At 38.9% G+C, this 13,507-nt stretch overlaps 1 protein-coding gene across 11 annotated transcripts in view; it reads left to right on the forward strand.

Annotated features, from left to right (window-relative positions):
* MSH3 (mutS homolog 3) overlaps positions 1–13,507 on the forward strand; it is a 228,349-nt gene that overhangs the window by 208,714 nt on the left and 6,128 nt on the right. For 9 of the 11 annotated variants that reach the window (NM_001131571.1, XM_063723860.1, XM_054555021.2 and 6 more), the window contains 1 exon segment: positions 7,669–7,798. In NM_001131571.1, the coding sequence (NP_001125043.1) occupies positions 7,669–7,798 (130 nt within the window). 11 annotated transcript variants of the gene reach the window in all.

Consider the following 13,507-nt stretch of genomic DNA (forward strand, 5'->3'; position numbering starts at 1 on the left):
AGATTTTGTCAAATGCTTTCTGTGCATCTATTGATATGGTCATGTGATTTTTCTTCTTTAGCCTGTTGATGTGATGGATTACGTTAACTGGTGTTCAAATGTTGAATGAGTCTTGCACACTTGGGATGAGTCCTACTTGGTTATGGTCTGTTTTTCTTTTTATACATTGTTGGATTCATTTTGCTAATATTTTATTGAGGATTTTTGCATCTATGTTTATGAGAGATACTGGTTTGTAGTTTTCTTATAATGTCTTTGTCTGGTTTTGATATTAAGGTAATGCTGGCCTCATAGAATGAGTTAGAAAGTATTTACTCCACTCCTGTCCTCTGAAAAAGACTATGGAGAATTGGTAAAATACCTTCCTTAAACGTTTGGTGGAGTTCACCAGTGAAGCCATCTGGGCCTATGATTTTTGTTTTAGAAGGCCATTGACTCAAGTTGTTTAATAGATATAGATGTATTCAGACTTTCTGTTTTTTTCTTGTGTGAGTTTTGGCTGATTGTGTCTTTTAAGGAATTGTTTTTCAAGAAATTTTCACCAAGGTTACCAAATTTGTGGACATAGAGTTGGTCATAGTGTTCCCTTATTAATCCTTTTATTTGTCCACGGCATCCGTAGTGTTGTCCTTTTCATTTCTGATATTAGCCATTTGTGTCTTTTCTCTTTTGTTCTTAGTTAGCTTGGCTAGAAGCTTATCAGTTTTCTTTTCAACGAACCAGCTTTTGGTTCTATTGATTATTTTCCCCATTGCTTTCTTGTTTTAATTTCATTGATTTCTGCTCTAATTTTTATTATCTCTTTTCTTTTGCTTATTTTTTGCTCTTCTCTTTCTGGTGTCCTAAGATAGAAGCTTAGATTGTTTATTTTAAATCATTCTTTTTTTCTAATGTGTTCAGTGCTATAAATTTTCTTTTTTATTCTTTCTTTTCTTTCCATTTTTTCTTTTTTGAGACAGGGTCTTGCTCTGTTACCCAGGCTGGACTGCAGTGGCATGAACATAGCCCACTGCAGCCTCAACTCCCTGGGCTCAAGTGATCCTCCTGCCTCAGCCTCCCACGTAGCTGGGACTACAGGCACATGCCACAACACCCAGCTAATTTCATTTTTATTTTTTATAGAGATTGGGGTCTCACTATGTTGCCCGGGCTGGTCTCGTATTCTTGGACTTCAGTGATCCTCTTGCCTTGGCCTCCCAAAGTGCTGGGATCACAGGTGTGAGCCACCACTGCTGGCCTATAAATTTTCTTCTATGCACTGCTTTTGGTGCATTCCACAAATTTTGATAAGCTGTGCTTCCTGTTTTTATTTAGTTCCAAATATTTTAAATTTCTCCTTATTTCTTTTTTGACCCATATGTTTTTTAAGAATGTGTTGTTTAGTCTCCATGTATTTGGGGATTTTCCAGTTACCTTTTTGTTATGATTCCTAGTTTAATTCCATTGTGGTATGAGATCAAATATTGTATGATTTTTATTATATTAAATTTGTCAACATGTGTTTTATGGCCCAAAATGTGGTCTTTCTTGGTGAATGTTCCATGTTAGCTTGAGATGAATGCGTATTCAGCTGTTGGTTGAAATATCTATAGATATAAATGATGTCTAGTTGATTGATGGTGTTGTTGAGTTCAGCTGTGTCCTTACTGATTTTCTGCCTGCTGGATCTGTCTGTTTCAGATGGAGGAATTTTGATGTCTCTAACTATAGTAGTATGTTCATCTGTTTCTCTTTGTAGTTCTATCAGCTTTTGCCTCATGTAGTTTGACATTCTCTCGTTAGATGCATACATGTTAAGGATATTATGTCTTCTTGGAGAATTTATCCCTTTATCATTATATAATATCCTTTATCCCTGACAAATTTACTTGATCTGAAGTCTGCTCTGTCTCCAATTAATATAGCTACTCCAGCTTCCTTTAGAAATTAATATAGCTGCTTCAGCTTTCTTTAATGTTAACATGATGTGTCTTCCTCCATATATATATATATATTTTAGACAGAGTCTCACTCTGTCACCCAGGCTGGATTGCAGTGGTACAATCTCAGCTCACTGCAACCTCTGCCTCCCAGATTCAAGTGATTCTTGTGCCTCAGCCTCCCGAGTAGCTGGGATTACAAGTGTGTGCCACCACGCCTGGCTAATTTTTGTATTCTTTTTAAATTAAAGATGGGGTTTCACCATGTTGGCCAGGCTGGTCTTGAACTCCTGGCCTCAAGTGATCCATCTGCCTCAGCCTCCCAAAGTGCTGGGATTGCAAGTGTGAGCCACCTCATCTAGCCCCTCCATATATTTTTAATATATAGTTATCTTTATATTTAAGGTGAGTTTCTTGTAGACAACATACAGTTAGGTCTTATTTTTTGATCCACTCTGATAATCTGTCTTTTAACTGGTGCATTTAGATCATCAGCATTCAAAGTGATTATTGATAGAGTTGGATTAATATTTACCATTTTTTACTTTTTTCTATTTGTTGTTCTTGTTCATTGTTCCTACATGTGTCTTCCACTGTTTTTCTGTCTTACGTGGTTTTAACTGAGTATTTTATATTATTTCATTTTCTTTTTTGTTTTTTGTTTTTTGTTTTTTGGTTTCTTGGGGTGTTTTTTGAGGTGGGATCTTACTGTGTTGCCTAGGCTGGCCTCAAACTCCTGGGCTCAAGTGACCTTCCCACCTCAGCCTCCCAGGTAGCTGGGAGTACAGGTGCATGGCACTGTGCCCAGCTATTTTCTCTCCTTTCTTAGCGTATCAGTTATATTTCTTGTTTTACTTTTTCTAGTGGTTGTCCTGGAGTTTGCAATATACGTTTGCAATATACGTTTGCAACTAATCCAAGTCTGCTTTCAAAAAACACTATATTGCTTTATGAGTAATGCACGTATTTTTTAATAACAAAATAATCCTGATTACTTTCTTCCATCCTTTGTACCATCACTGTCATTTATTTCACTTATACTTAAGTGTACATAAGCATATATATATATAAACATACATAATCGCATACACTGTTGCTATTATTATTTTGAACAAAATGTTATGCTAGATCCACTAAAAATAAGAAAAATAAAAGTGTTTTTGCCTTCACTGGTTCCTTCTTAAATGCTGCACTTTTCTTTATGTAGATACAAGTTTCTGATCCCTGTCATTTTCCTTCCTTCTAAAGAACTTTTCTTAAACATTTCAGGATAGATCTGCTGGCTACAAATCCTCAATTTTTGTTTGTCTGAGAATGTCTTTATTTCTCCTTCAGTTTTGAAGGATTATTTTGCAAGGTACAGAATTCTAGGTTGGAGAGGTTTGTTTTTTTTTTTTTTTCTCTCAAAACTTTAGATATTTTACTCCACTCTTTTCTTGCTTTTGTGGTTTCTGAGAAGTCAGATGTAATTTTTATCTTTGAGCTTGTGTGGATAAGGTGTTTCTTCCCTCTGGCTTACTTCAGTATTTTTTTTTCTTTATCTTTGGTTTTCTGTAGTTTGAATATGATTTGTCTAGGTGTGGTTTTGGGGACATTTATCCTGTTTGGTGTTCCCTGAGCTTCCTATATCTGTGGTTTTGTGTCTGACATTACTTTGGGGAAATTCTCAGTCATTATTGTTTTAAATATTTCTTCTGTTTCTTTCTCTCTTTATTTTCTCTCTGGTATTCTCATTAGCTGCATGTTATATCTTTTGTAGTTGTCTCAAACTTTTTGGATATTCTGAGGTTTTTTTTCTAGTCTTCTCTTTGCATCTCCATTTTGGAGGTTTCTATTAAGATGTCCTCAAGCTCAGAGATTCTTCCCTCAGCTGTGTCCAGTCTACCAGTAAGCTCATCAAACACATTCTTCATTTCCATCACAGTGTTTTTGATCTCTCGTGTTTCCTTTTGGTTTTTTCTTAGAATATGCATCTCTGTGCTTACATTGCCCATCTGTTCTTGCATGCTGTCTGTGTTAACCATAGAGCCCTTAGCATACTAATCAGTTGCTTCCAATTCCCAGTCTGATAATTCCAACATCCCTGCCATAGCTATGTCTGGTTCTGATGCTTGCTCTGTCTCTTCATATTTGTGGGTTTTTACTTTTAGTATGTCTTGCGACTTTTTCTTGACAGCTGGCTATGATGTATTGGGTAAAAGGAACTGCTGTAAATTAGGTTTTAGTAACGTGCTGGTAAGGGTCTAGGGGAGGAGTCCTATGATTAAGTCTCAGTCTTACCTCCCTCCCACCCCTCAGGTGGGATAGGAAGGCTTAGAGTGGGCTGGAGTTGAGTATTTCCTTTCTCTCATATGGAAGGCTAGAGGAGACTGGAGTTGAGTCTTTCACTTCCCCCAGGTAGGTGAGGCTCTGATAAAACCCCAGCAGGTTAGGCTCCGCTTTAGTAGTTTCTTCTGAGGGCAGACCTTGTTAAGAACAGAGTGCCCTGGTGCATTTCAAAATAGTTCTTTCTTTCTTCGCCTTGCCTGAAGCATAAGGGGAGTTTACTCCAGTGTTTATTGTGAGAACCAAGTGGAACTCCTGGGAGTAAAACTCACAAAAGTGTGCCCCCTTCCCCCATGACTCGGTTCCCCTGGACTTTTTGACTCTCAGACTTGTTGACACTGAGCCTCCAGCAATTGATCAGTTCCGGTTCCAGTTTTCCTACCCTGATACTGGTTCCTTCAGAGGTTTCTGCCTGCATTTCAGCTCAGGAAAGTTGTGATTCTTTGTATCTGCTTGTCTGTCTCTAATCTGGGGGACAGTGGTTTGCCTGTGACTTCATTTTTCTTACAGATCTAAAAAGAGTTGATTTTTCAGTTGGTTCTACTTTTTCCTTGTGATGGAGAGGCAACCTCCAACCTTCTTATATGCTAGACTGGAAACCAGAAACTTCCCTGACCTTTTTATGGATGAAAATCTTTATTTTCATGGTTCCTTCTGATCTTTGGATAGGGAAGAGAGATCAGAGAGGAGAAATAAGGGAGGTCATGTGTTGCTGCTGCAGGCCGAGAACAGCCTTGAAGAGCGCAGTGTCAGATCCCAGACCCTTAGGTCTTCCGGCTAAAAGTGCCTATCAGCTTGGAGAAGGAGCACCATGGAGATAGGTGGTCCTAAGATCCCTCGGGGCAGATTTTAAGCACAGTTTTTAAAAGAAATCCTGCCTTAATACGTTTATTTGTTATTGTTATCAGAAAGAAGGCACACATTCAGACTTTTAATAAGGTGAATGGCAGGTGAATCAAAACTGGAGTTCTTTGATTTAATTACCTCCTTCTGCCAATATTTAAGCTAAGATTGGTGTTAACTTTCCTCCAGATAGAGGTTTCCAGAATATATAAAATATGCCTTAAAACAATGCTTATTAAAGAATCCATGAGACTGGGTGCAGTGGCTGACGCCTGTAATCCCAGCACTTTGGGAGGCTGAAGCAGGAGGACCCCTTGAGCCCAGGTTCAAGACCAGCCTGGGTAACATAGTGAGACCCCTCTCTACAAAAAATAAAAATAAAAAATTAGCCAGGCATTGTGGCGCACACCTGTAGTCCTAGCTACTTGGGAAGTTGAGGTGGGAGGATCCCTTGAGCCCAGGAGTTTGAGGTTACAGTAAACTATGATTGTGCCATTGCAATCTAGCCTGGATGATAGATTGAGACCCTGTCTCTAAAAAAAAAAATTTGTTAATTCATACTGACACTAACAAAAATAAACTTTAAAATGGTGGAGGTGAGTGGGGAAAAGTGAAACCTCTGCTTTACAAAATACCAATGAATAAATGTAGGAAGAATTTTTTAATCAACATTTAATAACCACTATAATAATAACTGATTCAGACAGCAATGATCAATAGATTATAAAACCTTTGGATGAAAGATTGTTGGAGAAAAGGATATTCATATATCTCAAAGTATCATGCCACAGGTTATTTATTAATTACAAAGGGAAAAGGTATAGTGAAGAAATCTAGTGGGTACCCTCTTCAACCAGATAATCAAATTTGGCATCCCCAGTTATGTGAAACTGATATCACGTCCCACCTGATGTGATGCACTGGGAAGGACCCATCACCTACATATACATGGAATATTCCTGGTGTCGACGAAAAGAGTCAAACTCTGTAAAATATTTGAAGAGATTTATTCTGAGTCAAATATGAGTGACCATGGCCCGTGACACAGCCCTCAGGAGGTCCTGAGAACATGTGCCCAAGGTGGTCAGGGTACAGCTTGGTTTTATATATTTTAGGGAGGCATGAGACATCAATCAAATACATTTAAGAAATACATTGGTTTGGCCGGGTGCGGTGGCTCACACGTGTAATCCCAGCACTCTGGGAGGCCGAGGTGGGCGGATCATGAGGTCAGGAGATTGCGACCATCCTGGCTAACACGGTGAAACCCCGTCTCTACTAAAAAATACAAAAAATTAGCCAGGCGTGGTGGCGGGCGCCTGTAGTCCCAGCTACTCAGGAGGCTGAGGCAGGAGAATGGCATAAACCCGGGAGGTGGAGCTTGCAGTGAGCCAAGATCGTGCCACTGGGCGACAGAGTGAGACTCCATCTCAAAAAAAAAAAAAAAAAAAAAGAAATACATTGGTTTGGTTCAGAAAGGTGGAACAACTCAAAGCAGGGGCTTCCAGGCTACAGGTAAATTTAAACATTTTCTGGTTGACAATTGGTTGAGTTTATCTGAAGACCTCAGATTAATGGAAAGGAATGTTCAGGTTAAGGATAAAGGATTGTGGGACCAAGTTTTATTGTGCAGTGGAATCTCTCAGATAGCAGACTTCACAGAGAGAGCAGGTTGTAAAATGTTTCTTATCAGACCTAAAAGGGTGCCTGGCTCTTAGTTGATTATCTCGTGGATCTGGAAAGGAAGGAAAACAAAGGGGGAAGGGAATTCTCTATAGAATGTGGATTTTTCTCACAAGAGACTTTGCAGGGCAATTTAAGGCGTGGCAAGGAAATATATTTTGGGGTTAAATATTTTTTCCTTGTCTCATAATGTTGTGCCGGAGTCATATTGAAAAGCAAGTCACAATATACAGGGTCAAATAAAACCCATCTGATGAGAATCCATGGTTTGTAGGGCATGACTCCCTGGACCCCTTAGGTAGGAATTTGGGTAAGATAAAAAAATCAGAGTTTAGTCCTCACTGGCAATGATGTTTGGAGGAAATAGCAAAGTCCAAATTGAAAGATATTATGCAAAACAGCATAAGTGCCCCCTCCACCCACACTCTATTCCTGTACGAAAGGATACTTGATACTTAAAAATGTCCATGTCATAAAAGACAAAAAAGGAAAGAGACAAAAAGAAACATTGTTGGGAGAATTAGGGAGATTTAGGAACTGTATATGTTGTATAATAGTAATATATGTATTGAGTATAATAATTGTATTCTAATTATATAGGGGGATGTTTTGTTCTTAGAAGATAGAATCTTAAATCTTTAGGGATGAAGTGTCATGATGTCTGCAACTAATTCTCAGATGGTTCAGGAAAAAATGTGTCTTTGGAGGAGGAAGAAGAAGGGAAATATGGCAAAATATTAACAATTGATTATCTAGATAAACAGTATATAATAGTTGGTCGTACTTTTCTTGTGACTTTTAGGAAGATTTAAAATTTTTCAAAAGAAAGTTGAAGACAGATTTTAATTACAATAAAATTTTAAAATGAAATAACTTTTATTCTGTCTTATTGCTTTAGGTGAAATCCTTAACCCTGTTTGTCACCCATTATCCGCCAGTTTGTGAACTAGAAAAAAATTACTCACACCAGGTGGGGAATTACCACATGGGATTCTTGGTCAGTGAGGATGCAAGCAAACTGGATCCAGGTATGAAATATTCCTGCAGTTGGTACAAATATTGGTTTTCATGTTTGATAACTCAAAGTTTGTTGGAACATGAACTTACTGCTTATTAATAATGAAAGCTGTGAATATGAGCTATAAATAACATTTGTCAGGATTCGTTTTTGCTAAGCTTTAGGTCAAGTAGAATTTACATTTATCCTTGCTATCTCTGAGTCCTTCTCTGGTCTTCCTTGTCTCATTTGTCGTGGCAACCCTTTTCTCTGTTTTTTACAGGAATAGGGTGTGGGTGGAGGGGGCACTTAGGTTTTCCTCTTAGTGCCTTGTACTCTTACATGATTCATCTCAGTACAGATGACAGTCAACTGCAGAGTATAATTAGTCACCTTTTTAAAATGCCCAATATTTTCCCCAAAATATCATTTAACTTACTAAGGGCCATATACTGTACTGGACATAGGTTTTTATTTTAATATTATAAGGAAACTGAATCTCAGACAGGTAAAGTGGTTTGACCATGTCAACCACTTAGATGGGGGCTAAAATGAGCCTAGAATTCACTTCTTCTGCTTCTGGGTTCTCTTCTGTTCCCCTCTGCTAGAGCTGCTATGGAGGAAATGTACAATATTTTTCCTAGTCTTTCCAGTTACTGGTGTCACAGAAATGAGACATTTTATGAAAAAGAACACCGGTAGCCAATAGCAGTACATTTAAGTGCCATAAGTAATATAGTAGACTTTAGCATTTTTTTTTTTCTGTTCAGTAGTAATTGTTTTAAGCCACCAGCCTGTAAGCCTGTGGTGGTTTGCGCAATTGGTATGCTACAATGGAAAATCCATCATGCAAGATACCCCAGAGTCCAGATTTTATTTTGGAAAAGTAATAGGGATGGACCTGAAAAAGAAATCAGGCAACTGACCCAAATAAAACAAAGCACTGGGCCTAAGATAAATGTAATGTTAGGCAGTTCCTGCTTTTCACCACCATGCAATCTTGAAAAACACATCATAAATTCTCTCATGGAAGTAGTTTTGTATCTATTAATCTGCATCCAGGTTGACAAGAGGAGACTTAAGCTAAAACCCTTGGGACAAAGAGAATAGAGTTCACCAACAGGGAAGAAGAGGAGTCAGTGCCACTAATACGCATTTGATGTGAACTGAAAACTAACCCAGAGCATTGTACCTTTCCCTTAAATATTCTGGGCATTTTATTTTATTGATTTTAATTTTTGTGTTTTGTTGAGATGGGGTGTCACTGTCATCCAGGCTGGAGTGCAGTGGCACGATCACAGCTCACTGCAGCCACAACCTCCCAGGCCCAGGTGATCCTCCCATGTCAGCCTCTCCAGTAGCTGGGACTACAGGCGCACACCACCATGGCTGGTTGATTTTTGTATGTTCTGTAGAGACGGGCTCTCACTATGTTGCCCAGGCTGGTCTCAAACTCTTGAACTCAAGTGATCCTCCTGCCTTGGCCTCCCAAAGTGCTGGGATTACAGGGATGAGCTACCTTGCCTGGCTGATTTTAATTTTTATCAATGAACACAGTTTTTAAAATTCAATGGTGCTAAAAGGCTCCTGCTGACAAGCTTCCATCCCTTCAGTTCATGTCCTTCCCCATCCTAGTCCCAAGGCAACTACTTTCAACACTTTTCCCTATTTCTGTTGTATTTCTAAGTAATATCCATATTTTCCTGTCTCTTGGTTCATCAAGTTGACACATTATTGATGGACCTCTCATTGTGTTAATTGAGAATCTTCAATTTTCCCTTCCTCTGTCCTTCTAGTATAGTTATTTCACATTTATTGTATGTCATTCATATTTGTTGTTTTCATTATTATTGCCATGCTAAGTATTGCTTACTGATGAGCCAAGTTTGAAGACAAGTACATTTCTTTCTTTTACAACGTTTTCTGTTTTCTCAAAAATAAGAATTGACTGTCCTTATTTTTTCCATTTTGTTTTGTTTTGTTTTTGAGTCTATAGCTGAATCTTCCTGTACCCTCAAATAGCTTCGTAAAATGCCTCTCTAGATGTTTTTCCACACAACTGAACCTACTGGTTCCCATTTGTCCACTGGGGCCCTTCCTCCTGGAGCCCTTTGTCCTCCTGCTCATCTGAACTGGCTGCTGTCTGGGCCTGTGGCACAGCTGTCATCCTGAGCCTGCCATGCCGGCATCCTAGGAGTTCCCTTACCCCTCTTCTAAGCATGTGATTGCAAGGAACAAAACACTCGGTCTCACACTGGCTCAGACAAAAGGATGCAGTATATATAATCCCATGTTCCATGACTTCCAGAGGAAGAGTGGGCTTCAGCTCCTCCTTTTTATAATTCCCAGGCTCTGTCTTCCTGCCTGGCCAGCTTTATTATCAGGCTAGTGACAATGACTGCAGCTCTTCCTGGCATCATGTCCAGAATGTCCAAAGGAGGAAGAGACAAGCATTTCCTGTTCACTCTTTCTTAGAACAAGGGAACTTTTTCTCAGATGCCTTCCAGTATCTCATGATTGCCTCATCGCATTTTCAGAATTGAGTAACAGGCTCCTTCTTAAACCACTCCTTAGCAGAGGATGGCAGGGGTGACTTTGATGGGCCTAGATGAATCAGGATCAACTTCTGGAGCTGGCTTTGAAGACCCAGTCCCCTGAGTTAAGTGATTAGGGAGTTAATTCCTTATAAAATCAAAGTTTTCTTAGGGGTGGAATAAATGTTGAATTAGGCTACTACTAATATCAACTAAAGGAGGTAAAAGTTTTGAGATTTTTCATGAATGGAAATGTTTCACATGCTTGTTGGCCATGTGTATGTTGTCTTTTGAAAAGTATCTGTTCATGTCCTTTGCCTATTTTTTAATGGGTTTGGTTTTTTCTTATAAATGTGAGTAAGTTCCTTATGGATGGTGGATATTAGACCTTTGTCAGATGCATAGTTTGCAAACATTTTCTCCCATTCTGTACATTGCCTGTTTACCCTGTTCATAGTTTCTTTTGCTGTGCAAAAGCTTTATAGTTTAATTAGGTCCCATGTGTCAGTTTTTGCTTCTGTTGCAATTGCTTTTGGCCTCTTAGTCATGAAATCTTTGCCCGTTCCTATGTACAGAATGGTAAAAGCAAAACATCACTGACCATTAGAGAAATGCAAATCAAAACCACAGTGAGATACCTTCTCACACCAGTCAGAATAGGTATTATTAAAAAGTCAAAAAATAACAGGTGCTGGTGAGGTTGTGGAGAAAAAGGAATGCTTATACACTGGTGAGAGTGTAAATTAGTTCAACCATTGTGTAAGACAGTGTGGTGATTCCTCAAAGACCTAAAGGAATTACCATTCAACCCAGCAATCCTATTACTGGGTATATACCCAGAGAAATATAAATTGTTGCGTCATAAAGACACATGCACACGTATGTTCATTGCAGTACTATTCACACTAGCAAGACATGGAATCAACCTAAATGCCCATCAACGGTAGACTGGTTAAAGAAAATGTGGTACAAATACACCATGGAATACTATCCAGCCATAAAAAAGAATAAGATCACATCCTTTGCCGGAATATGGATGAAGCTGGAGGCCATTTTCCTTAGCAAACTAATGCAGGAACAGAAAACCAAGTATTGCATGTTTCACTTATAAGTGGGAGTTAAATGATGAGAACACATGGAAACATAGCGGGGAACAACACACACTGGGGCCTGCTAGACGGGGGAGGGTGGGAGGAGGGAGAGGATCAGGAAAAATAACTAATGGATACAAGGCTTAATACCTGGGTGATTAAATAATCAGTACAGCAAACCTCCGTGACACAAGTTTACCTCTATAGCAAACCTGCACATGTACGCCTGAACTTAAAAGTTTAAAAAAAAAAACTCTATAGCTTCCATGTTCGAATTTATAGTTCAGCCAGAATTAGAATTTTAGATTGAAAACCATTTCACTCAGAATTTTGAAGCAGTGCTCCACTGCCTGCTGCCTTCCAATATTGTTCCTGGCTATATCTGTGCTTCATCCATTACCTCTTCCCCAACTTCTCCTCTTCTGTATGAGGTAGAGGCCATTGCATATGTCATCAGTAAAGTGCTCCACAGGTCTTTTGGATGGCTTCTAAAATACTCTATTTCCCATGATGTGATAGGTAAAACAATGGACAAACAGTTAAGAAACCTGTGTTTTAGTCTATTTCAATCTATATGATCTTGGACAAGTCACCTAACTTCACTCACCCCTAAATTTTTATGAATCTGTTCTAAAAGCAACTTCAGAAATTATTTGTCAGCACATATCTCTTTAATAACTGCTTAGAGAAGTTTGGCTTAAATATAAATCTTGCTAAGTTTCCCTATAATAAGCAGAAACATGAATTATTACTTCCACTGACTCAAAGCAGTGCCAGGTAAACATTTTAATAATGTCCATTTAAGAAATGGCCATAGCTTGTAAGTAGTTACATCCTCATCAAGAACTTTTGCTGTGAGCCTGTAAAGAAAGAGTTTTACTCATAAAACAAGTTTTATTCTCTCCCATGTGGCTTTTTCTGACTCCATATTTCCATCCTACCAGCACCCCCAACCCCTCTCCCGCACAGAGGTTAAAGGAGTACATAATTACAGAAAGAGATCCCCCAGGTGATTATAGAAGAGTGGTCGTGTTCTTTACCTTGAAGATGTGAGAACTACCATAATGTAAAGTGGAGACCAGCATATAATGACACACTCAGCAACTGTTTGTATGTTAACAAGGTATTCAGAGCAGTGAAATATTTTATGTAAGTTAGCTATATTTTGTAGCTATATTATACATTATATATGTAATTATATATATAAGAACATTGTTACAACTATCGTGCACTCTCTATATATGTGTGTATATATATATACGTATATATATACACACACACACACACACACACACTATATTAAAAAAAAAATTAAAAGTCATTAATAGGCCGGGCGCGGTGGCTCACGCTTGTAATCTCAGCACTTTGGGAGGCCAAAGTGGCCAGATCACCTGAGGTCGGGAGTTTGAGACCAGCCTGACCAACATGGAGAAACCCTGTCTCTACTAAAAATACAAAAAGTAGACGGGCATGGTGGTGCATGCCTGTAATCCCAGCTACTCAGGAGGCTGAGTCAGGAGAATCACTTAAACCCAGGAGGTGGAAGTTGTGGTAAGTCGAGATCTGCCATTGTACTCCAGCCTGGGCAACAAGAGCAAAACTCCATCTCAAAAAAAAAAAAAAAAAATTCATTAACAAATTTTTGAGTAGGGGGATTTTGTGGCATTTATCAGGCTCCCAGAAAATACTGATGGCTGCATGGATGGATAGATGGACAGACAGACAGATGAATGAATCTTGTTTAGAAAGGTCAGCATGGGATCTAGATTATAATGGAGAGCTGGAGACAGGGAGATCAGTTAGGACTAACACAGTTGAAGTGATAAACTGTTTTTTTGTCTTAAAGATAAGAAATGGCTTTTTTTGATTGCCTATTGCCTTTCACTTCACTCTTAGTCTTGTGAACTTTGAAGAGTAACAAAAAATTATCCAGGTTTGCAGGCATTGGCTTCTAGCTGCATCTTCCCTAATCTGTTCCCACCTACTTCCACACCTGTGTTCCTCAACTTTCATTTGGGGGCAAAAGGTACTCTCAGTGCCTTGTAACGGAAGTTTGGGTCTGTGTTTCTGAGTGAGTTGGCATTCTTTCCACCTCCCACTTTAGCACCCACCCTT

This window comes from Pongo abelii, chromosome 4 (genome assembly GCF_028885655.2).
Source record: "Pongo abelii isolate AG06213 chromosome 4, NHGRI_mPonAbe1-v2.0_pri, whole genome shotgun sequence".
Lineage (NCBI taxonomy): Eukaryota > Metazoa > Chordata > Mammalia > Primates > Hominidae > Pongo > Pongo abelii.